Raw genomic sequence first — 26,853 nt, 5'->3', positions numbered from 1 at the left:
AGATGACATCACGGGTCCTTCCAGACCCGGAGCTGCTGGTTCCCCTGGGCCCCGCCGATTCAGAGGTCTTCCTGAATTGAACATACAAGTGATTTCTGCCCTCCAAACATCACCAAAGCCATTAATCATGACCTCATGGTACACACAAGGAGGAGAAAGAAATAGAAAGTGCCAAACTTATCTTTTAAGTGCCTTTTGCTCTTTACAAGTATTTCTAAAGAGGCAAGACATTTCTGCAGTGCCTACTTCTCCACTGTTCTTTTAGCAATCATCAAAAAGACTCTCTATATATGTATATACGTACATGTTATTATAGAATGAAAGGTAAGAGAACTGATCTAAATGCATCAGAAGCTGAGCTTTTAAGCCGATGAGGTGTCAAAGCCTGCTCAGCATTTACACACTGTCAGAACAGAGCATGGAGCATGGACTTGCTCAGGAGCAGAGACAGGGAGCAAAATTAATCTGGGAGGACCACGTGTCCAGTGAAGTTCATAGAAAGGCTTTGTGCATGCCACAGTGCATCAATAATATACCTTTTGTTAGATGTAATAAAGTCTTGGCAAAGACAGGTGATGACTCAGGAAGCACAAACAAATACAGATTGAGAGTCTCCCAAAAAGTAAGCAAAACAACTCCAGTCTGTTTCAAGTTCGAAAGACATATTACCAAAATCAAAAGCAACAACTGGCAACTGGTCTCCCCACCACCCCAGTTTAATTCTGACTGTACTCTATTAGTGTTCAGAGATGGCTTTAGCAAAGTCCAAAGGCCATCAAAGACGGACAGTTCGGAGCTCCTACCCTGACAGCTCACAGATCATTTCTGCCCTAAGGAAGCTTCTGAATATAGAGCAGAAACACCCTCTATGATGTTTCCAGAATGGAAACCAAAATATTTCTCTGAGGATATTTTTCCTCTACTCTTGGGCTGGTAACCTGATGAGCACCTTCTCACTTGAACTTTCTTCTCTGGGCACTGGCGTGGGTGCATCCTGACAGGTTGCTGACCATGCAGAGGGTCTCAGAACAGCCAGGGCAGCTGGCTCACCTCTGAAGGCAATGCAGGCAAACCTGATTTATTCTGTATTTTAATCAGACCACGAACATGGACACCAGAAGCTACCACATCTCAGCTGAGGGAACAGATTAGGCTGTTCAGCCTCTATGCTAAGAGCGTGTCTGACTGTGCCTTAACAAGAGGGTTCCACTGCACTGCAGCAGTGAGCACTGAAAACCCAAGGCTCTGTGGGTGCTGTTAGGAGCTGACACGGGAGGTGTTAGTCTCGCCTGTGCTGTTGGGTCTCATGTTGCAAAAGGGTGTGGCGATGGCAGGCAATGTGGAAAGCAGTGGTCAGTGTTGGGTGTTCTTCATCTCCTAAGCATTGCTAATGCATGGAACTGCAAGTCAGGTCAAATACCTGAAGTCAAAGAACACCATTTCTATATGTTCTGGAGGGGGCTTTTCCAGTTACCCTAACTGAGAATGTGGCTTTTCATATTAATTTGAAGAAAACAACACGCATACTACTAATAATTTAGAATCATCAAAAAGTACTAGGCTATTAATATATCACACTGACATGTATCAGTAAAACTTTGGAGACAGAGGGAGAAATATCAGTGGAACACAGTCAGGTTTTATGGTGGTGGTGTCCCTAGGCCAAATCCATCCTTTGTGAAACTGTGCTGACTCCATTAAAGACACCCCAAGGATGAATTAGACTCATTACATCTTACATTACATCTGTATAGGGGAATTTCTTACAGTTTTACTGCCACAGCATCTAGTGTTAAATAGGATTTGTACATCCCTAACTTAAAATGAAGTTTCCAAAGTATTTTAAGGCATACATCACCTAGACTACATAAAACTAATTTATGAAACAGGTTTCCAAAATATACATGCTTTGGTCTTTGGGCTGGGCTGTTTCACAGTATTGCTATCTGCTGTTCAGTTGTGGTTGGAGGCCCACTCAGGACAAGACTGCATTTTCCAGCTGAAAGAAGTGATCCCTAAAGATGAGAACATAAAAGCTGCTGATACCTTGCGATCTTCAGAGAACAAAAAGTACAGTCCCCATGGCCAACAATAAAATGAGCCATCCACACGGTGAAAAACTCTTCCCAGCAAATCTGCCTGAAGCCGTCTTCTTTTAGGTACCAGAGAAATAAAATGCAAGGCACAGGACTTGTCCTTTCCACTATGGGTTAAACCTGGGTAAAACTGGTTACATCCAATGAACCTGAAGGAGGAGGTGAAGTAAGACTGCCTGTATGGTTGCAAGCTCTGTGCTGCTTTCAAGCTTCCAGAACAGAACTCAGCTTGACATTGAAAAGCTTTGTAGAGGTTGGTCATTCTCTCAAACTTGACACAGTCATAAATCCAAGGCACTGTGCAGCCAGGCACAGAGTTGTTTTTTTTTCCAGGATGAGAACACATCTGAAACAACACGCTCAGACAGTATGGTATTATTTACTTACAGCTGAGCTTAGGAGATCGGGTAGCAGCCTCAGAAATTATCCCAATTATTTGAAATTGCAGTATAGTGTAAGAATTCTGTCAGGAGAGAGGAGTGCAAGAGGCAGAGCGGTGGGAAAAATTACGATGGCTTTTTTTTTTAATAAAGCAAAATGAACCAAGGCAAGTATTCAAAAATAAGTTACTAAAAACCATTTTATAAACTAGCTTTAAAATCTCTTAATAGCATTAGCTTACCTTCTGTTGTGTCTGAAGAAATATATATGAACCAATAATGTTCTCATGAGATTTCATTACTGAAAAGGCTCATTAGAAAAGGCATTAAAATACTAATTACCTCATAAACTATTTAGTTGTGTACCCACTGGGATAGTACTTATGAGTGCTCAAGCTCTTCATAGATCCAGCTAATCAATTAATGCTCATTACAACCAGAAAGAGTATGCAGACTGCAGCATGCAGGAGAAATAAATAAGTCAGAGGTTAGCAAAGAAAGTGACTTGGCTGTAATTGAGCCTTCCTTTGTAACACAACTGTTGTCTGCTACGGTTTAATTTTAATCAGCCTTTTTGGTACTTCTGGTAACGTGACTCTTCTCGTCTCAATCTCAGCTATTGTTATTGCTCCTTGAAGTACATAATTTATTATGGGAGATACATCAAATGCTACATGGAGATTCAAGCAGACGGGTATAGTGTTCACTGATACCATGCTAACATTACCTACTGGGTGTGTAAATGAAGAGGAGAGCAGCTTGGGGGTGTGTCTTGGGTGGTTTTCTCCTCCAAAGAAGAGGAGCAGCCAGAGACACAGATGCATTGCCTGCTTTCCTGCACGTGCCCCCGCAGAAAGTAAAGACCAACACCAGCCCCTGCCTACCCTCCACCAAGGCTTGTGAAGGGGCAGGAGGTGTCTGCGGGTGAGAACTGAGCTCTCACAGTGTTTTAAAAACACTGTTGGGGGAAGGAGTCATGCTTTACGACCCACAGAGACACCACATGTGTTTTTTCACTTCAAGAGCACCAGGACTGTGGACCCTCTCTCCTCACTGGACATGGCAGTCCAGTATTGACATTGGAAGCACCTGGAGCCTGGATGGAGCCTGCTGGGCAACTCTCCTTGCCTTTTGCCTAGGTCCCTGCAGGGAGGCTCCTGGCATATGTGCTGTCACCATTAGCCTTGCGTGGATATAGGTCCATCACTCCTGATGCTAACATCCCACTGAGAAACAAAGGATGGCAGGCAGCCCATGACTTCAGGCAAATGCCACTTCCCAACAACATGCGCATCATGATTTCTCCTGTCCTGTAACATCCAGGAGGCTGGCAGTGTCTTTCTGAAAGAAAGACACTTTAGGAAATGTAGCCCTCTACATTACAATCTACAGCATCTCTGGTTAAAGACATCTGGGACTTAATCCTAGTTGTTTATCATGCTCTTCACACATGCAACTCAAGAGAGCTTCAAGCTTCACTTCTGCTTGACACCTTGAAAATCTCTGCAGAAAGCTCTTACATGCTCCAGAGAAATGCATGTTCATGGTCTCTGTTGTTTTCACTGAGGAATGGACAAACCAAAGATGGGAACTAGTAAAATAAGGAACTTCAGAGCTACTTCATCCAGGTGGTCATTGCCCAGGTTGTGGTGGTCAGGACCCCTAGGGCTCTAGGAGGAAAGCACATGCTGGATGGGTACTACAAGTCACAGCTATGTTAGTTAGAATTTTGTGGGCAGTATTAAACTAGAGTTGTATGTACCAGTTTTACTAAGACTAGCATAAACACATCTTGAATTTTAAGCGTAGTAGAAAGGAAAGTTTTACTTTCTAAAATCTTTAAAATGGGATCAAGCTACCTTGTTTTCTGAAATGAAGGATTTGGGTATCCTTGAACAATCCCAATAACCACAAATTTCACCAAGGGCAACTCATTCCTATTTTAATTCTCAGCAGCAATGCAGTAATATACCGGTTTTCGCATAAACCCTAGATTACCTCTGGGAACTCTTTATGCAACTAATTCAAATATTGCTTGGATCAAGTTTCCAATCAAACTAATCCACCACTAACATCATTTAAAAGACTGACAACTCTCTGCAAATTGATGTAGCAGAACAAATTTCCCATTCTTCATGCAAACAGTAGTCATTCTAAATGTTAGTAAGTGGTTTTTGGATAACACATGGATTTTCAGTTATTTATTGTTCTTCAACATTCTAAAGTATTTCAGGAAAAGTGGTTTCTTAAAAAAGATAAGGTAATGCAGAAATAAATAGATGGAAAAGTTAGCCAAATAGGCATAGAGAAGATTATCCTCGCACAGTAAAAGTGCATGAAATGAAGGAGGAAAAAAATCCACCAAAACCACTGAAAATAACAAAAATTGCACACATGCACATGTGCACAAACACGCACACCTACAGACATCTGACCAACAAAGCTGGAGCTCTTCAGATTGTTAGCTGTGCTATTGACTACCGCTGCCTGTTGAAATGAAGTATTCAGAGAGTCCAGATTTTGTACACATCCAGATATTAATGTTTTGGCAGGATTTTTTAATTTAAGAGGATTCCTAGAACATGAAGTTAGAGCAATATCTGTTACAAAACCCCAAATACATATTTTTCTCTCTGACACACACACACTGCACACCAACACCAGCCTTCAGAGTAGCTGCACACATCCATCAGATAGAAAGCAGATCAGGACTTCACCCACCCTTATCCTGGGTATCTCCTGGCTGCTATGTTGGCAGCCAAAATGAAGTTCACGCTTAACCTCATGCTAAAGAGCCTCTGTTAACAGTCAGGGAACACAGTCCATCCTCTTTACATATATTTCTCCTGAACCACAAGCAGCACATAAAGCAGACTCTAGTCAAATCCAGTAATGATGCTAGGTATTTTGGGAAGAAAAAAAAAAAAGCAAAAAGTTGGCACAGTAAGGCAAATGTCATACTTTGGTGTATAGTGGTGTTCTGTCAGAAGCCAGACATATTAAAAATATTTACATAATTTAAAATAATTTGTACAGGTCTAGTAAAGTCTATTTTGGGCTTTGGGCTTTAATAAAAGTTTAAACATTTGCTAGATCCCGTTGGACTTCATGTGTAACCTTGGCATTTAAGGGCAGTATTGAGGATATGCCATTACTAAACTTTTCATATTAGTATGAGTGTGAACTGAAATACCATAATAAAAATATAACAATATTTCTTGCGACTTGAAAACAGCCCTGGACTTTATATTTATTTCCAGATGGGAAACTAAAAATGTACTCTCTGTTTGCACATGTATACTCAGAGGTGGCTTTTAGTGTAATTTAAACATTCCAGAATAATGTGGCCTAAATATAACAACATGAATCATCCATCAGTTTCAAAGAAATATCTGGCAATTTTTCATTATGAATCATTAGGGACAGGTACCAATATCTGTCACTGATATAGGAGAGTCAAAAACTCCCAGTGATTGCTTGGTATGATGAATCAATTATAAAAATCCTCTGATATTATTTTGGGGCTTAAGAGAAAATAATTTATCTTTAAATATTATGTAATGAACACCTATAGGAAGCAGAGTTGAAAAATTAAGTCAGAAAAAGTTCATATAAGATGCTGGAAATGTTGGAAAAACACCAGTGTGCAAAAAGAAGAGACAAATATATACTGTATTCTAAATAAAAGAATAACATTAAAACCAAAAGCCAAAACTAACAAAATGTTTACCTGGCAGTATCAAACTGTGGAAGGGTCAGAGCTTGCCTAAAGGAAAATTTTGAGATTCAGAAGTATAAACTAGGTCCTCAGTTGATGCAAAAACCACACAGTTCCTTTGAAGTCAATGAATTTATGCAGGTTTACAGCAGCTGAGTATCAGGATTAAATTTTAAAAGTAATCCTGGACTATACCAAAAATGTTTCCTCTGATTTTTTAAAAATCAGTGTGAAATTCTCTTTTAAGCTGTTTATGGGGCTTGTTTCCTTTCTGAACAGTTATTTTCAAAAATTAAAATGGAGAGGGAGAGGCGGAGGGAGAGGAGAGGAGAGGAGAGGAGAGGAGAGGAGAGGAGAGGAGAGGAGAGGAGAGGAGAGGAGAGGAGAGGAGAGGAGAGGAGAGGAGAGGAGAGGAGAGGAGAGGAGAGGAGAGGAGAGGAGAGGAGAGGAGAGGAGAGGAGAGGAGAGGAGAGGAGAGGAGAGGAGAGGAGAGGAGAGGAGAGGAGAGGAGAGGAGAGGAGAGGAGAGGAGAGGAGAGGAGAGGAGAGGAGAGGAGCTGCAGTGAAAAGGTGGATATTTTGTTTTAAATCATTTCCAGTAGACTGAAAAACAAAGCTACAGGAATCACAGCTGCTGCACTTCTATCTTACAAAAGCTCTCTTTTTTTTACAACATAATTTTAAGACCAGGCTTTCATGAATGAAAATGTAATATATCAAAGGTAACAATCCTAAATTAAAGCACTTTCACACTGGTATTGCTACTAAATGACTAATTTGATATTATTTTAAGATTTTTAGAACATTTTTCAATATGGTAATGAGTTGGTTTCAGTGTGACTTTAATATATAAAATAGGAGAAAAAATAGCACATCCATGACTGGAAGAGGGAGGTTTTGCATAAATTAAATTCTGTTCCTCAAAGACTGACAGTCTTTTAGGCAAATCTTTAAAGTTCGTCTTCAGCTGGTCAAAGTCCATGTTACTCTTGCCTCTGATTTCAGAGGGGAAATTATTCCAGTTATATCAAGTATTTTGTTGTTTTCTGTGCAATATAAGTTAAAAGGGGGTAAACTATCTAAAGCAGAGTAACTTGGAAGTGCCCACATTGCCAGTGAAATTGCATTCAGTCCTCAGCACACGACCAACTGTGAGTAAAGACTGCTCAGGTCCACTGGGGGTCCGGTAAGGTGTCTATGTAGTAATTATAGTATAAGGAGGATACAGAGTGCAGAGGACACGACCGACTACACTACATCCCATGCACACTTGGGAAGATTATTCATAGCATTTCATACACTAAAATCTCAGATAAACATTACTGGCCAGCAATCTGCTAGTAAAAACCGCAAGCAGAGCAAAGTTTGCTGTGTAAGTCTTTCCAGGGTGGGAGACCCAGACTGTCCCAGTTTTTAAATTACCTCCTTGATAATTCTCTGAACATAAATAAGAGAAGTTGCACTAATTAACATCTGGAAGACAGTATATAACCCTCCCACCACTGAAAAGTGTCACTGGCCACGTCTGACAGAAGAAACAACAAATGCTGTGAACATTTCCTCAGACTGAACACAGCTTGTAGCAGTATTTCAAATATGCCTGTGATCTTAGAAGGAGCTCTACAGGGGTATTCGTTAGTCCTGGTTTGGATATGGTTGACATTATGTGAAAGTAAGTGCTCTCCTGAGATTTCAGTGAAACCCACGATGCCAGGGAAGCTGATCTCACAAGGCTTCCATCATCTCGGATGACAGAAGTCTCAGAAGATCAGTTAATTTTTGTCATTCTGAGCCAAAATCTCAACAATAAAGTTCAGAAAATTTCAGGGACATTAAGTCCAAACACAAACTGTCACCTTCATTTGGATTTGAATCCTAAATTTGAGCCTGCACCCCCTGTAAGCTTGAGGCGTTCAGAGTCACCCCATTCTTCCACTAGTCCTGAAAAAACACTAGATTTCAACAATTATATTGATATTACCAATTTTAATAATTAATATTAACTTGAAAAAAATAGGTATACATAAATCTACTCAGACAGAAGTTGTGTTTTCTGGAAGTGGCAGCCAGAAATTCTTCTGTGCTTGTTTCAGCTCTTCCACTGACAAATTGTGTGGCCTCTAGTGAGTCACTTCACTTTTCTCTCAGTTCAACAGTCTAAAATTATTTATCTCACAGGAACACTATCATAATTAATAAACTGCTTCATTAGCTACTGTATAGTTTTTAGAAAATGCTTTTTAAGCCTGTCCATAAAGAAGAGATTTATTGCCATGAGAATTTAACTTCCAGCTCTTGTGTTCTTGGTGGTTAAAATATGATACTGGTAAAGTGTGTAACATCATCCCCTCCGCCCCACAGCCCATCGCTTGTCATGAGATGCACACATACATCCCTAGCAAATGCCAGGCTTAATGTGCAACAGCCTGAACTGCAAAACAACTTCCATTATTCATGGCTCTTGCAAAAATCTTGGAAAGTGAAAGCTGTACATACTCCAAGCAAAAGACTGAAATATATCTATGCAACAGAGAACTTCCCTGTAACACAACCTTGGTTTTATTTTTATAATTTCCTTTTTCCCTGGCTTCACTGTCATAAGGACTTGCTTTTACTTGCACCAGCTCCCAATGACATACAACTTTACATGAACAAAATCTTTTCTGGAAGGGACAGTTCAGCATCAAGTCACTCTCATGTATATGGATGCATCTGACAAGTTTCAAAACTTTGCAACACACAAAAGCCAGCAATTCATGTGTTGGGCTAGATGATAGCTACAGCAAGCAAATATTAGGATTGTATTTCAATTATTGCTATGGTTACAAAATCAGGGTGGACACTGGAGGGAAAAGGAGAAAGAGAAACAAATCTACAAAGTCGGTAAATCCTCTGAGGAAAGAGAGGGTGGTGGAGAAACAGAGGGAATGAGAAAGGGTGAGGGCTGGTGGGTGGGGGAGAAAGCGAGGTCATTTTAACACCCAGCTGAATCAAGGCAAACAAAATAATAAAAATCCAAGTTCTTCTAGGGAAATAGTGCTGATAAGATCACCACAGGATAAAGTGACACAAAGAATGAAAAATGCAAGGAATTGTTACAACTTGTGTCTGCAACAAGCAACGCAATTTGTATGCACTCGGGAGAAGCGAGATCAAATATTCAACACTTATTCGCAGCAGCTATGAGTAACTGAACAGGCTCGCTTCTCTATTGCACTTACTGAGCCACTGACAGCTTAAGAAGAATTAGTTCCTACCCAGTCTAGTTCATAATCCAGCATTTAGGCGTGACGGGTACAAGGTCCTGTTTCAGTAAACAAAACAAAATATGATTAGCTTCACTCATCACGGTAATACCTTAATCCACAGCAAGGCATACTGTCTGCAGGCAAAGCTACTACCCAGGGAGGATTTTAAAGTGTAGATCAGGAGCACACTGAAAGGTTGGCTTTGGGGACTTTAAAACACAAACACAAATGTAACAGGAGATACAATTTCAGAACAGTGAGTTTTGTCAACAGTTGCAGAAGCACCATGTTTTTTAACTATTTAACAGCCCCTTCCTTGAAAACATTTCTCAGCTAACAATACAGGAAATTTTGTCACAACTCTTTTTCAAATTGGAAGGCACATTTTTTTTTTCTTATGCTCCTTTCATTGCTTTATTGTGAAGGACAAGATGAGCAATTGCTGTTGAAAGCTCTGCAGAGATGCGACATTTTTCTTTCTGCTCAGTAGTCCAGAACCTGTGTGAAGAAAAGCCTTCTGGCCCTGAAGCAATGCGTGGTGCTCTGCTAAAGTGACTCCTTTCTCAGCCAGCTTGATAGGAAAACATGGACTTCAAACCATTTGTTATATTTAACAAAATATCTTCAGCCATGAAGTGTTAAGTATCTAAACCTAAAGCTTCAGTGGTTCTGATCCTGCATGGACTGCCTACGCCAGCCTCCTGCCTGAAGTCAATACAAAAACCTTGCAGACCTGAGCCCAGAGCTGGTACCCAGAGGGATGTCCTTTCCAAGGCCACCAGCTGCTCCAGGATGCCACCACTGTTAGGGCAGTGCTCTTGTTTCCGCATCCAACGGCTGCTACAATGGCTGAGCTGAGTACCAAACCAGGGCTGGGGGTAAGAGCTTACTCCAGCCGTTTCTCCCTTTGCACCAGTTGCACCACCACAACTCACAGACACTGAAATGCATGTGATTTGTAAAACAAGGAGCAGCAGAAGACTCCAGCCAAACACAGACCCCAATCTGCATCTGAGGAAAGCCGGCCACCTTTGCAGCTGAGCCTTTCCCACCTGGCTGCCACACTGTGTTTCTGGAGAAAGCGAGCAGTGCCTGTCTGACAGCCATATGGAATGCATCCACGTCCCCGCAGCCAGTCCTGCCTTTCCGCTGGGATGGAGAGCTGAGCAGCACTTGGACTGGGATTTTCACAGCCACCAGTAGGATCTGAACCTTTTAACTCTCATTATGTCGAATAAAAATTAGTGCTGATGACAACTGGCTAACCGCAGTTTCTTTCACCTCTCTCTTCCTCCAACAAAGCTGTCCAGCATTCGTAGGTAAATTATGAGGTTCAGTTAATATGGATATTTTACCATTATAATAAGGAACATGCTCATCACTCGTTTATTACTTTTTTTTTTTTCTGGTTATATTCTCACTCTTACATCTGATAGACACTTTCAAATTAATTTCCTTATTGTTACTGTTCAACCTAGTAATGCGTACAAGGCAAAACCAATAGCCTACAACCCTGCATACTTCTGATATGGAAATAATTTCTTTTCTTTTTTAAAGAACCATAAAGATTCTGTCAGGAAGGCAGGCACAGCCAAGCAACACATAATACATTTTATTTAAATTTTATAAAACTGCATATCCAGCAAGGGGCAGAGAGAGAGGGTAAAAGAAAAAATTAAGAGGTCAAATGGAAAACTGTATTTTTAAGTTCAATTATTTTCATTGCCAGCCCACTTTTTATACCTCCTTTCAGCACTCATAAATCTCTACAGGTAAAGATCAATGCCTTGCAAAATTCAGATAGAGAGGCATCAGCTCCACCAAAAAGACCTGCTGTCACGCAGCCTTCCAGTGGTTCAGTGCACACTATTTATCTTTGACTTCGGTAATCCACATGGTATGGCACTTCCGAGTTATTAAACCTTGAATACTCTGAAACTGCAAAATCAAACTGTATGTAAGCAGTATATTAAGGCAAAGGCACCGCCAACAATTCTGAGTTCATAATATTCTCAGCCTATTGAACCACATGTTAATATGCTACATGTGCTATTCTGCATATTTTTACCATGTACACTCAGAGCTGTATGTTTCCTCCACTTTCCAATGCAATATATTTTAATACAAAATCAATGTGTGTTTTTGGTGCGCAGCATAAAGGTTTTATTCACTCAGCTCTGAATCTAAGAAGAAAGCGGTATTGATTTAGATGTTCACTCATTCATTTACGAGGACAGTTTTAAAGCATTAGGTGATAACCTAATTGAGAGGCACACTGTGACGGAAACTGAGATTGTTGTGATAAATTAAATCAGTTCTGGGATGTCATCTACAATACTTTAATGTCTGAAGGAACATTCTCCTGAAAAAATTAAACCAGGAAACGAGCATCTTGGGTGGCGGAGTGCGGCTTTCTATAAACACCAGGTAATACAAGCTGATTAAAATATGTATAGATAAATCGCTTATTATAGAAACATAACATTAATGCAACACATATTCTATATGTGTCTGTAGATGTGCTTGAATATCAGACAATATTTGTATTTATCAGACCATCTTTCATTTCCTACTACAAACTGATTATGAACCAAACAAGGGTGTGAATCTTTTGCCATCTATCCGCTTTCTCCAAAAGACCTGGCATCAGACAGCACCCATACTGATATGATTTATTCATATTTATTTTACAGAAGCAAATTGTCACACGCGTCACCAAATAGTGTTATGACTGCTGCATACCAAATCACGCTTGCATTGCTCAGGTGTATACTTTCATGAGGCCAGAAAGATTTGGTCTCACATCTAGAGGAGCCTGTCCTGCATTCTCTCATTTAGGCACAAAGAAAATGCTGATCCATGTGCCATGGATTTGAATGGCTGATGGATCAGGCCCACAGACACCTAAACTTCTCCAGTTACTGCAGTCATCAGCTGTAAGCAGCTTAGATGACTCTGCCTAGTGTTCAACACATATTCTTCACAGAGTGGGGCCAGTCAAAGAGAACATAAGTACTGCTGGATGCAGCAGCAGTAATAGTATTAGCAGAACCTGGGGAAATCTGAAATTCCTTCCTAATGCAGGATGCAATCCGGTAAGGTACTAAGCATCCTCGTTTTCGACTTTTTTTAAAAAGTCGCCAGAGTATGCGAACTCTCATGCTTTGAGCACAAAGCAAAGTGAAATAGTTAATAATAAGAACAAACATGCCTGTAATACAGATGATTCAGATTTAAAAATCATGAACTTACACGTAAGAAATAATTTTGCTCTCAATATTTCCTACATTTTTTCCACTTGTTGATTATGCAGAGTATTAATAGATTCATATTCCTCAAAGCTAAATGAAGAGATTTTTTACATTACACGTGTGCTCAAACAGAAATCAAGTTAAAACTAGAATATAGAGTATTAAAAAAAAAACTTGTATTTGAAAAGAAAAAAGGTCCTGGAGCTCTGAATTATGCCTCTTATTCTTAAGAGTTAATATGTGTAGATTTTTTCCACCTCTGGAAGAGTGGCAGAAAGCCCCTGAGAAGCAAAGGCACTGCTTGTTCACTATACCGTGTTTTGGAACCGATAGCAAATTCTGCCTGAAAGAACCGTGCCTTCATACATTAGGTTTAGGGACAAAACCTGCTTATCCAGATTAAAAAGTAATTTGTATTAATGTACAGTTTCAGCTATTAAAGCACAGAATTCTCACCATATGCACCAATAATTTAATCTTGTTCTTAAGTAGCCTCATACTTCCAGTAAAAAAAAGGCAGGGGGTGCGGGGGAAGAGTAAACTACAGAACCTTTAGTCCCCAAAACAGATGCCAGTTTTAGATTTATTCAGCCAAGGAGTATTTAGCTTGGCTCAGCTATGCTTGCGCTGAAAAAACACTTGCCTATTCCAAAAAGTTTTTAACAAGCTCTGCTACAGATGCTGTTGCCATTTGGCATGTCACCGTCACTGTGTGGTACAGCAGAGAGAGAACTCTTGACCACAGGTTTTCCTTGGCTGGGGGAGCCAGCTTTTTTGGCTATCGCTCTTCTTCTGGCCAACTGGCTGCATGTTTACGGAGTGTGGTTTTAGACGGGGTGTTAACAGAGGTTGGGTTAACAGTCTAACCCAGACCAACAGTGAGGCAAAGGCATGACCTATCCAAACTAAGGAAACAGAGGTAGAATAAGCTCGTATATGTTGTTGCTCTTTACCCAGAGTCTCTTGCATGCATCATACCTATAGACAAGAAGATATTTTTTTTTGCCTCAGGATAGATGACAACAACTTTAAAAGATGTACCAGTCATGCAAAGTAGAAATATATAAAAACATGTGGTTGCTTAATCTTTGTCGGCTTGATTTCATTCTCTCACTTATGACAATTTTACTTTGGCAAAATGCCATGGAAAGAAGTTCAGTGAAGTTACTCTTGTTTTCCACTATGATGAGATATCTTGAGAGGATAAAAACCCTACAGAGTTAAACTGCAAACTTCTGTCCTCGTATTTCCACTAGCCAGCAAATGGCAGTTCTGAAACTGAAAAAGCCTAAGCACTTCTACATTGATGAACTCAGTTCCAGAGATTTTAGTGCCGAATACCTCCATGAGAGTGCATATAAAGCTGGGGAAAACTTACAAATGTGCACTTGTAGTTTAGTTTACCTACATTAATCCCGTACCAGTACATATGCCTGAGAAGTCTTGACCTTGTAACATATGACAACTTCAGAAAACACTATGACATTTGTCCCGTATAAATAAATAATTTATGTCCAAATTCTGACTCTTCTTTTTGACAGCAACACCCTTGTTGCACTCAAGCAAAAGAAAATATCCCAGTTTTATATATATTGTTTGGTCTGCTTTTCTAACACTGCCATAGATACACCATGAGCCTACCTGGAAAAAGCAAAGATTATGTACAGTCCCTCCACATCAGACACTTTTTAGTTCACTCTTCATTAACTGACAATTTTATTTAAGCCAAGTTGTGGAGCACAGACACCATCAGAGAACCAGCCAGACCATTTGCTTAAATTCTACGTATCTGAACCAAAAATCTTATTTAACACAGTACAGATCAGATAGCCCACCCTTCACTTCAGTCCCCTCTCACCGAGAGTTCAGCTAGGACTACAAACATCTTGAAAGTTCATAGACACAAAGGCAATTTACTGCAGTGTATGAAAAAAGAGTATAACATATGACTAAGAATGAAGTAAGCAGTGTCTGGCTACATCCCTGACTGTCTGGGTAACCAGTATGCAAGAGCAATATAAGGAAAGAAAAAATATATATATTTTAATTTTCTTTTTTTACCATTTTGGCTTCTGAATGCATTGGGGGGACTTGAGGTGAAGCACATGGATTATTGAGGTTCGGCCCCTGCATCCCCATGATGTTGGAGTTCATTGACATTTGTCGCTCCATCTTTTAAAAGAAAAAGAAAAAAAAAAAAGGTTTGAAAATGTCTGGAGACATTTGCAAGAATTTATGCTCGGTTTCTATTTAAATGGACTCAGCTTTATTTCTTCAAGTCATGACTGGAAAAATAACAATCCGTATCGTGAATTGCATGTGATTGCATGTGTGTATGCACACAGGCGTGTGTTTCATCAGAATCAGCCCTGAAAACTCACAGCCAATTATAAAGAAAAGGGTTCTTTACTAAACAAATGTAGCAGCCACCCAGGTTTGCACTTTTTTGTAATGATTTTCTCCCTTTCAGTATAACAACACTCGGAGTTAAGTGGTTTTAAAAGCATCACTGTATAAAGTTGTGGCTTCCCCTGTCAGTACAGCCCAACTTAGCTTGTTAAAAACATAAATAAAAATCTACAATCTCAACTATACGGAAAATGAGTTGGCTCTTTTTCCTTCACTCGGACTGCTCAGCTGAGAAGAGCTTTCCGTATGTCTTGTAAGAGAAGCTTTCATGTACTGCTGAGATAGCAAAAAACAAAGCAGAACTCCTCCTGGCTATTGAGAGCCCTTTCTGCAAGCTAATCTCACTAGGCTGGGAGGGAGGGATACAATTTTCAAACAAAACCTAATGGCAGTAAGGCCTGGATAAAATAATTTCCTGGAGCATCTTCCCCAAAAAGAGGCAAGCCCTGTTACACCGCTAGTCATTGGTAGGGGTGATAAGTAGGGTTATGGTGCAGCTTTCAAGCAGAGCTGAGCATCCTGCCTTGCTTTGGGCCAGTCCTCTGAATCTTTGGTTCATACAAGAAAGAAGCTTTTGGATCCTCCTGAGCTCTTCCAAGCAGGGGAGCTATTTTTTTGTGCCCTGACACCACATGTATTGACTCCCACACTTCATGATCCCAGCAAGAATGGATGCTGGGCCTGGGGGAAAGGACAATATCCCACTGTCTGTTGGCAGAGAGAAGCTGCCTCTTGCTGGGGCCCCTCACCCTCTCCACGAGGCAGAAGCAGCTCCCACTGCCATCTCCTCTGCAGCCGTTTCAGGAGGGCTGTGGGGCAGGAGCTGCAGCCAGGGCAGCCAGTGCTGATAGGGTCTGTCTCACCTCCATGCTCATGTCTCTGGGGCTCTCAGCCAGAGCCCACCTGCTTGTCTGCAAGCAGAGATATCCAAAGGGCTCCCTGGCAGCAACCTGAAGGCCCTGAGCTTACATTGAAGCAGGATGTTTGCACCATTTCAGGTTCTTCAGGAATCATGTCAGAAAAGAATTGCCATGGTGACGTGTCTTATATTTTTTTTGTTGAACTTCCCGGTCGATATTCCAGGAGAGCCTTATTGACAAGTTACTAATTAATAACTTATTAATGACTGATCAAATAGCAGCCAAACCTGAATATTTGTAGCCCTGTGGAATGTCCCCCTTGCTCCAGCAAAGCCAGAACAAGCAGTGCTTTCCTCTCTGCCACGGTCGATCACTCTCAGGTTGTCTTCCAAACTGAGTATCGTGGAATGAAACTGAAACTTCTCCTTTCCCAATGCCCTCTTCCCCATGCTATCCTTACTCATCTCCACCCTTAATCTGCCCAAATGTCTTATATTGAAAGGGTTATTAAAATAGTTTAAGAATTTGAAGCTACAATTACAAAGCACCCCTTTGTCTCCCAGAAGATGGGAAATATTCCCATCTCTGTAGAAATGAGTGTAAGATGAGCAGTGATCATAACCAAATTCTAATTATGTGCAAGTTACCAGGCTGGAAAAGTAATGTCTCATTTCTTTCTTGTTAGCTGGTTATCTCCCACAAACAAGAGGATTACTTAGAGTTCACTGACATAACTTATGTACATGGCTTTTCCAGTTTTGTCTGACTTCAGAAAAATCTTTTTGTTCCAGCACAGACATACTGATCTCACCTACATGACCAGGTGTGAGAACCAGAAATTGTAGTCTCATATAAACCATTTCTAATCACTCTCATACTAATTAACGTGCCATTAACTGTGCCAGAAATACTATTGTGTAAGATGAAGCAGCGAAAAAGGTCCAGCTTCCTTAACTCATTACACTTTGATTTTTTAGAAAATCCAGCAGACTTTCACCTCTGCATAGGTTGAATAGAACAAAAAAATAACCTTCTTCCCCCCACCAAAACCCAAGCCAAAAAACTTACAGGCATGAGTACAGCAGAAGATCCAGGCATGGTAGGGTTGGGCAGGGTGCCAGGCATAGAGGCAGGCATAGGCTGTCTTTGTCGGTTGTGTAGGTGCAGTAATGAAGACAGAGAACCTGGGACAGGCCTAGGAGAAAAGCAAAGAAAGCTGACATGGGCTACAGAGACCAAAACAAGCCTTATCGTGCCAGCATTGCTAGGCACAGGCAACTCTAGACAAGCAGGTGCAGATAAACCAATCCAGCATTTGTCCTCTCGTGCAGAAATCAGTAGAACAGAAAGTTTTCAAGAAACAGATGAATCACCTTCCCTCTACTATTTATCAGCTAAATCACCAGTATAGTTCATCTGACAGAACATAAATGTAAATGTAACAGCCAGTCTCAGTCTATGCACCTCTGCATCTTACAGTGGACAGCAAAAGATTTCTAGACAAAGCAGGAAAACTTCCTGGCACGCTACATCGGTGCATTGCTGTAAATTCAGCCCTCAGGAACAAAAATATGTGGATGACAGTTTTGCAGATGATGACACTCTTAAATTAATTTTGAAATTTTATCACCTATAAAAAAACTACTCTGAGTATTTCATCTCGCTCTTGATATTCTCTCCTGTGAAACTCTACCAAGCCTTTGTTCCAAAGCAAGGTTCCTGATTTTACCAGCTAGCATGTCATCAGGGCACAGAAAATGGAAAAGAAAAAAAAAAAAGGGAAATAAAATTAGCAAAATTACATTCAGATTAAGTAGCTTGTAAAGGCAAAAAGTATGGACTATAAAAAAGCCAAGTGAGTTATTTTGGCAAAAGGAGTTCAAAATATTTAGAAGGATTTTTCTAAGTGCAGCACAGGGAAAAGAGTGCATGTGAGAAATCAGGCCCACTCACAAAGAATAATCTTAAAATTAAGGATTAAACAAAGTTGGGAGTACTCTTTGAAAATAGCCTTTAAGAATGTGGTCTTGGGAATCAGTTAAATTAATAATTTTTTAAATTTTTTTTTTTAGTTTTGAAGAAGGTATGAGTTGCTTGAAGTTTGGCATAAATATAACTTGTTACCTTTTCAAAAAACATAAAAATAAGAAAGCTTTCACATGCAGTGCCTCAACAAACATTGCTAGTACAAGTTAGCATGTTACCTTCTCACAGAGCGGGATGCTCTGCAGTATAGTACGCGGTTTACACTGTCTATTAGGCAGGAGAGATACCCCTAAATTATGAGGAGGACCAGAGAGACGGGGGCATAGTCCAGAAGGGCCTCTGCAGGGGTGAGCATGGAAAGAGTCTAAAGACATTTGGAGACTGTAAACATCATGTTGATTTTCAGCCTTGGCAGAAGCATCCCTTGCTTCAGTGACAAATCCACAGCTAGCCATGAAAGCCTCAAAATTGGGCTGGGCTGGTCAGGGAAGCACAGTCATAATCTCAGAGTTGTGAGGGAAAAAGCAGTCACTTCTCCCACTTGGTCTGAACCCTGTCACACCAAATGATGGGGCTTTACTTCTTACCCCTCCAATTGTGATACTGTCAGTCATGAATACATACATCCCTCCTCTAACTTCAACTGTCACTTCCATTTATCTAACAACAAGCAAAGAGGCCAAAGACTGTGAATAATGGGATTCACAAACATCCCCTATGGAGGACATCACATCCAGGCTCCCAAAGTTGCAATACCAGCTTCTTCTGACCTATCAGTCTCATCCTCTTCTGCCCAGAGCAAAAACCACCTAATCCCCTCTTCCCTAAAACTCTCCAGTATTTCCCATCCTTGAACTTTCAGTCCTTCAACCCTCTGCTCTTCAAGCCCATTCCCCTCCGCAACATTTCTGTCCCAACAAATGCCACCTCAGAGTCCTTGCCCTGTCCACTCCCTCATATCCAGACATCCCTGCTCCTTCCACCCCTCTGCCCTCAGCTGCCCTCTCTTTAGCAGCTGCACATGACTGAACCCACCCTTTTGTCTTGGTTCTCTATGGAGAGAAAAAGGCTGTGTTTTGAAGGATGTTTTAAAAATCCTCCCAGACACATACAGTACTTATTCAGAAAGGGGAAAAAAAAATCCAAACAAAACAACAACAAACGTATCTCAGATACAGACAAGAAGCTCTTCCTATGCCTTCCTGGTTATCTGCTGATGGAGGAATATAATGGACTTTACATCTTCATATCCCCCCCAAAGAAACTCAAGACGATGTCTCCCAAATACATGGTGTAACCCTGTGAGAGGGTGCAAGAAGTGCTGTGAGGGAGTACAAATCAGCTTCTGGGACAGGAGACTCTATGGTCAACTCAGCACAAGGCTAAGACTGGGAAGCTGTGGAGGTGGTGTTAAGTGGAATGGATGTAGTGCAGAAAAAATGAGCTCAGCAAATAAAGTACACAGTCTCTGACCCATCCTACTCTCCACTTGAAACACAGCTGCTCCATGTACTAGCACTCATTCACACAAGAGGACTGACGAATCGTTAGTACAGGGTCAAAATAGCATGAAAAGCAGATTCAGTGATCCTTTGAAAAGAAAAAAGTAAGGAGATACTAGGCTGAATGTGAGGAGGACAATGATCGCAGTTTGGTTTCCAGAGACTGTGGCAACCCCAAGCAGAGTCCACTTCCCACTGGCCCATCCCCACTGCAACTACAGCCCTGCAGAGCAGCAGACAACAAGCTCAAACAGGTCTTCTCTATCTCATACTTTAAAGTCCCCGTGACAGCTGCCAGACAGAAGGGCCGAGACCCCCATGCTGGGAGGGCTGAGGCGCAGAACAGAGCATGATGTAGCCCCTGCCCGGGACGCACCCTGGGTTTCCTCCCAGGAGACCGGGCAGGGAGGAGTGGGCAGGAAAGGAGAAAGTGCTGGGGCACTCTCATACCTGCCCTGGGATGAGACTGAGCAGTGCACCCACCTGCCCACCAGAGCTCTGGAGCCCTCTGGGTCCACTGGCTTAGACATGGCCTATGGGAACTGCGCTGGCTAACAGGAGCAATGCATTCAATAAAAATACCACTTGAGTTTTCAGTGGGACCAAAGTAAAACAAGTACCATGACAACAGCCCCCCCCCCCCCCCCTTTATTAATTCTGAGACTGTCCCACATATAGACCCTTTGTACAATTCACCAGTTTCATAATAAGCTTAGGTGTTAGGCTGTTTGACAGCAACTTACTTTGGCCTGACCTATGCAATTTGTGCAAGTGATTCTCAGGGGACTGCGCGGTTTGAGTTTTGCTTATATGTTCTTGAGCCAAAAAAATTTCCAAAATTGCTTTAATGAGTTTGGGAATATGGGACTTGGGCAAAAGGGAATTATTGGTATTTATTAAAATGGCAAAGAAGCTTCCTTGCTGTCCCCAGTTTCACCTTTAATGCTGCTTTGCTTTGGGGGTCTGCATATGCTTTACACTTAGCTAGAGGAAAAAAAAATCCTCAGTACTTCAGGTATTTTTTCTTGCTATACTCCAGCTAGTCTGTTCCCAAGTATGTTTTTGCAAAGAGGTGCAGAACAGTCAGAGAAACCTTGTGCTTCGAGGTTGACCCTCTTTTGTCGAAAAGTCTGCACCACTCCTGCCACCAATAAAAGTGCTATATAATGCATACCAGATTCTGCTCCCCATCGGGGAAGCTGACATTGGCCAGTACTCATGGATACTTCTATTCCTTCCACATTGAATACAGATCATTGATTAGCATGTGCTCATGCGCGCTCACTTGCACAGAACTCAGGGAATGTGTATGGCACAGAACTGTATAGGCTGAGATACTCAATTTGTCTAAGACATTTCTTCTCCGTCCAAGGGCAACAATCTCTTTTGTTGTTGCTTTCTATCCTGCAGCAAAGAAAGTCAGTGAGAGTTTATAATTGTTATTTTTAATGTTGGACACATCGACTCTGCTCCTCTCTTTGTAAATGCTGAGGAGGTGCTGCCTGCAGCCTGTCAGCCAATATTGCTGACTGAGGGTTTTTAATTCCTTGGCACCTGTGTTGCTAAATAAATAGGGTTGTTGGGCAAACAGCCCACTAATAAAGAACAGATAAGATAGAAAACTGGCAAGTGCTCAACCTCAGTGAAAATCTGGCCATCTGTGGGGTTTTTCCCAAATTTAAAAATTTTCACTGTGTTCCAGCAGGAGCCTGCTGTTGGACACGACGGGGTCTCAGTCAGCATTTGTACACTATCTCTTTGGGTGTACATGGCCTGGATGGATAGCGTTACAGTGGCTTAGTAAAATACCACGTGTTAGCCAAGCTGCTGTAACTGACCACGTTGGCTCCCCTCCCTCTGCACGGTCGTGCTAACACCATGAGTCATCCTACCAGCATTTAAACAGATGGGCGGTACCCCGCTAAGCCATGGTGACTCGATCATGTTCCATCATATGACTCTACCCAACAATTAAAGATAACTCCACTAATGTAATCAAATATCTATGATATATACTTTGCTACATGACTTCTTGATTAATTCTAAATATTCTGTCTGCTATGATGCAACATCTATCTGACCCAGTTTTCTAGACTGTCTGATGACTAAACACTACATTCATCTATTAAAAGACTAGGCTTCCTTTAACTTGTAGTCTTCAAAGACAGTTTCTGCAGATGACAATTTGCTGCTGAGGTCTCATGAGATTAGGTTCATACTGACCTAGACCATTCAGGGCTACATGCAGAAGGACTGATGCTATTTAAAGTATTACTGTAGTATGTTTTCTATTATGGTAAAACACTCTGGATCAGTGAGTCTTACCATGACCTCTCTCCCCCTCCTTACTCTCCTGCATGTAGCATTCATGCAAGAATACCTACATCACAACCCAGTTTGTTCTACTTTAGTTAGCTCTGATGTGGAAAAAGTAAAGCCATTAAGTATATGGAGTTGCACTGGAGCAAAGGAACTCACCCCTTGACTTTCTATGGCCTCCACACCCAGTCAGCTCATGCAGGAGCAGCTCAGAGGTGGCTGGTTGTGCTGTGGCAGTTCGCCATGTTGGGTCAGCACTGGCTCAGGGATTTCTGCACCACGCTCCAATTACGCAACACAGACTTGCCCAGACTTTCATCATTTTTATACGTATATATGTATGTACATATATATATATTTATTACAACAGTGCCTAGAAGCCTTGGTTAAAAACTGTGGGTGAGGTCCTGCCCCAAAAAGCTTATAGACCCAGGATAAAATGAGAGAGAGCTAGTGGAAGCAATAGGGAGACACGGGTGAATAAGGCAGCAATGATACCATTACGATTAGTGTAATGAGGAGCAACCACTGCATACCAGCAGCCTGGGTCTTTTCAAGTTATGCCAGTATGTGCATACGGTTTGGGTGGCTTTCAGGCTGAAGCACCCAAGCAGTTTACCATGCTGAGAATCAGCACAGTTAGCTACGGTCTACCCTCTGAATGTCCCATGAACAACCAGGTATTGTTGCAATTAAACTTTTCATTGCTATAAAGTAAGTTCACTGGAGCATGTGGTTCTACAGATCAGCTGCAAACTGTTTCCACAGCAGCTACTGAGGCTAGGGTACCTGACCCACATGCTGTCCTTGGCCTTCAATATTTGAAAAATTTAGTCAGAGGGCAAAAACATGGAGGGGATGTTTTAACCTGAGAGAAGTGTACTGACTGGAGGGGTTGCCTCACATACCACCTCTGTTGTTTGATCCACAGTGCCATCATTTAAGTCTACCAACCCAACTATAGCTTTCCCCATTTGTCACCCATTATTTGAGGTGCTCCCTACCCCAAAAAAAGTCAGGCAGTTCTGTCTAGTTTCAATTTATTCGTTTGTCACTCAGAGGAGGAAAGAAAAAACAAACACACAGGAAAGCAACAACAAAGCATCAGACAAGTACTTGGAATACCTCACATAGTTGCAAGGACCTCACCTGACCTGCCGTATCCCATGTTTAACAATGTTTTAATCACAGCATCACCAAAGAGCCAAGCTTTCCAAGAAGTGGGAGGTTTGTGTCGCCAGGTTTTTCAGACAGCCAAAGCATATTCAGGGGAAAATTGGCACCTAAAATTAATGGCTCCCTGCCAACCTAGTAAAGATCCTTGTTTGTATTTCTCAGACAATTCAGACATCTGCATGATGTGGGTAGATTATTATTATCAGTAGCAGACATTTATACTGTGGTGGTGCCCAAAGGTCCCAGTCGGGACCGGGACCCCATTGAGCCTGGCACTGTACAAACACAGATAAGAGACAATTCTTACACAGTGTGTTTACAATCTAGAGACACAAAACAGATGAAAAGTAGAAGAGGGAGACAGAACACAGAAGCAAATAAATATGCTAAAGAATTGGAGACAGTTTAGTGGCACTCCTCTGTTGTTTTCTTGTTTCTTTGTACGTTTTTTAACTTGTATGCTCAGAAATGACAGGACTGAGGAAGTTTGCAAGAGGAAGGGAGTAACTGAGACACAGGGAGGGCAATACTTTAGAGAGAGAAAATTGTGGCTCATAACTTAGAGGATTTGGGGAGCATCCAGACAAAGCTATGCTTTCTGTAGAGATTTTTAAACAGAGTGTGTATATATTTTCATATATGTGTTTCCTTAAGGTATTTTCCCAGTGTTGGACAAGAACAGATTTCAGTCTGGGAAAGAGAAACTAGCTGAGGGTAAAGACACTGGCAAAGTGAAAGTGATGCCTGACACTGTAATGAGAAAGCGGAGGACTGAGATAAGATAAGGCTAAACTGCAAAAAGTCTTAAAGACAAGAAGCTTGATTCAGAAGAGAAGGGAAAGCCCATATAAGTGTTTGAGGAGAGCTGGCACAATTAAGATAACAAGCTATATATTGGCACAGAGGTAGAAGGAATTCAGCAACAAGCATCATAAAAGGAGCAAGATGCAGCATACAGATATGAAATGATACGGACAAAGTCAAAAACAAGCAAAGAGATGTTACTTCTCAATTCACATATCCCTTAATGTCACATGAGAAGTTGTTCACCGGGAGCAAAGCAACTCCATCAGAAACGCACTCTTCCTCACTTGCTTTAATTCACAGGGACAGAACATCTAACTGAAGAGAAAGAATAAGACAAAAAAAGAACAGGGGATGGACATATATACAGTAAAATACTAGAAACCTGTGGCAAAATGCCTCCAAAATTTGTTAAGAATGCTCTACTTTTCACCCAAACTTGTAGGAGAAAAGCCCCACAAATCAGCAGCCCCACTGCTGTAATGTATGTAGTGGGCCAAACTATATTTAAAGATTTAGTCAATGATAAATCTTGCCTTTAGAAACTCCAATTGTGGTAATGCCACCTATATTTCCTGAACACATGTTCAAGGAACCTCTGCAAATTCAGCATAAGTACAAGGACCAGCAGGTCCTTGGAAGCCTCGCAGAACCCATTAACATTTGCCTTTTGGCTCTTACAGGTCTTAGAAACTGCTGGTTTCAATCTTCCCTTCCCTCTAAATATTTCACTGGGTCTTATTGCCTGACCCATTACAAGAAAAATAAGAAAAGCTAGAATGGTTTCTAAGACTATAACCTCCTCAGAGAAGTTTATGTTCTGCACAGTGTTATGCACACAGCTGGAACTCACAAATGATACATGGAGGATAATGGCATAGCTAAAGCAAAACAAGGAAACACTGCGAAAGGCAGGTTCAAGGGATTATAAAGAACTAGCTCATATAAAAACACATTCTTGTAATAAAAAAATAAAAAAGTGAGATAAAACCAAAAACTGCAGCATAAACATGATTTGATCACAAAAGCAAGGAACGATGTCAAACTGATTCCACTGTCATCATGGTCTCTCAGTTCAAACAGGATCAAGCTTAATTCTTCAGGAAAACAAATGATTTTGCATCACAACAAATAAAGGTGTATCAGTTTTTATTGAAGAAAAGAAGGTAGCAGTAATACAGAAACGTACCAAATGGCAGCTGACTTAAAACCAGGCATAATAACAGCAATAAAGTCTACACAAACACTTTCTAATATGTGCATTCTTTTTAAGGGTCGGGCTTAAGACTCCACCCTGGCAAGCAAATTCAAGAAAACTTGAAAATTTAAGGCTCATTGAAGAAAAATGTCAGCAGGTTAAACAGCTGGAAAGAAACCTAACCCCAGCATCCAGACAAAAGTGACAATTGAACACCAAGTAACTCTTCTGACAGGTTTGTACTACCTAAAGGTGCTGGAGCCTTCATTTGCTCAAGTGACTCCATTCCCAAACACATTACAGAAGTGCAAATGGTTTTTATTTGGCCTTCATAACTTTGCATCTGAAAAGAATAGGAGGTTGCAAAAAGCAGGGAGAAAAAGCTCCCTTTACTCTTAGAGGGCTGAGATGGTATTTGGAGAGCTCTCTGAGTACTCACTACTGACTGATCCGTATACTGGAAATGTGGTAAAACAAATTTCTCAAAATTCTCTATTTACCCTTATTATTTGGATCAGTGCAATTTAATAGAAATACTAAGATAAAAGAACTTTGTAAATCCTGCTTTATAGTAAAAATGAAAAAAAAAATCTTTTTGAAGTGATTTATTTTTCCTTTTTTTTTGTTCATTTTTTTTAACTTCCCAAACAAAGCCGAAGTTTGTCTCTGAAAATAAGATGGTGAATTACAGCAAAGTCATGAAAACAAAGAACCAACAGTTTCTCCAGTGCAGGCTTGTTACCATGAGCTAATAATTCCAGACTTTAAGCAAGCTGAGCCTCTTTTTTAATAACTGCATGCCTCTAGGCAAAGTATTTCTACTAAAAATTATTGAGGCATGGAACAAGGCAAGGTGTGTGAGCTAATGTTGGATTGTTCAGTTACTAAACCAACTCCTATAGCAATGAGCCTGCTCTGAACTGACAGATTATTTCTCTGTATACACTTGTATAAACACACTGCTTAAGGTCGAAATCTGTGTAAGCTTTCTTTTCAATTAAAATGTCAAAGATGACAGCACATGTTTTCACTGTCCTCCACAGGATGATGGATGCCGCGGCAGCAGTTTCAAGCCCCTGTGTTTCAGAGATGTTTGACTGCCTGGGTGTCTAAGAAAGATGTACTTGCTGATCTTCTTATACGCCTGCAGGCAGACAGGACTGCTACGGAGACCTTATGCTATGGATGGCTTAACATCTTTTGACTTTCTTCCCCAACATCCCCCCATGTGTTCCCACATTCAATGTTGTAAAAGTTAGAGCGGGAAGGTTGTTGTGCCCAAAGAGGTTGAGAAAAAGGGTCCTGAATTAAAACACCAGATTTCTACTTAAGTGACAGGCCTTAAATCCCAGGCTGGTTTCTGATCATGGCCAATTCACTTCAGGCACCTACTTTAAGTCCCCACAGAAACACAGTTGTTGTGGGTAGTTAACAGAAAGACACAGTGCACCCCAAAAGGAGATTCCAGCAATTTTTCAAAAAGAAAATGGGATGAATCTGAATCTTTAAATTTCTTCAGCTCCTTATCCACAAAAACAAATAAAACTTTGTCCATCAGCTTCTCATTCATTTTCGTCAGTCTAGAGCTTGTACAAAGCCAAAGACTGGCTCCAAGCGTTGTTGGATCTCAAGACCATGTGGCAATACAACTCACAGCACACACAGCCATAATGATATAGTTGGACCTGGAGCATCTATTTGGTCACAATTTTTCTAGAAAAAGATTGACTAATGAAAACAGTCTCAGTGAGAGAAAAACACTCCAACATCTGTCACTGGCAGATTCAGTCTGTCTAACTCTGACAAGACACAACTGTGCTGTATGCACTACAGAAAGCAGAGTTTGCCCACAGTCACTAGTGAAGAAAACAAGTAGGTATATACACATGAGATGATTTATTTACTGA

The 26,853-nt window shown here is 41.0% G+C and overlaps 1 protein-coding gene across 3 annotated transcripts in view; it reads right to left on the bottom strand.

Annotated features, from left to right (window-relative positions):
• Window positions 1-26,853, bottom strand: part of CREB5 (cAMP responsive element binding protein 5) — a 262,286-nt gene that overhangs the window by 58,124 nt on the left and 177,309 nt on the right. For all 3 annotated transcript variants that reach the window (XM_074838089.1, XM_074838102.1, XM_074838092.1), the window contains 2 exons: window positions 17,030-17,156; window positions 14,754-14,864 (listed from right to left, as the gene is read on the bottom strand). In XM_074838089.1, the coding sequence (XP_074694190.1) occupies window positions 14,754-14,864; window positions 17,030-17,156 (238 nt within the window). The remainder of the gene's footprint in view (window positions 1-14,753; window positions 14,865-17,029; window positions 17,157-26,853) is intronic.

This window comes from Strix aluco, chromosome 1 (genome assembly GCF_031877795.1).
Source record: "Strix aluco isolate bStrAlu1 chromosome 1, bStrAlu1.hap1, whole genome shotgun sequence".
In the NCBI taxonomy this organism is placed as follows: Eukaryota; Metazoa; Chordata; class Aves; order Strigiformes; family Strigidae; genus Strix; species Strix aluco.
Note: the sequence above shows the minus strand (reverse complement) of the source record. Positions and strands in the feature narration are given on the sequence as shown.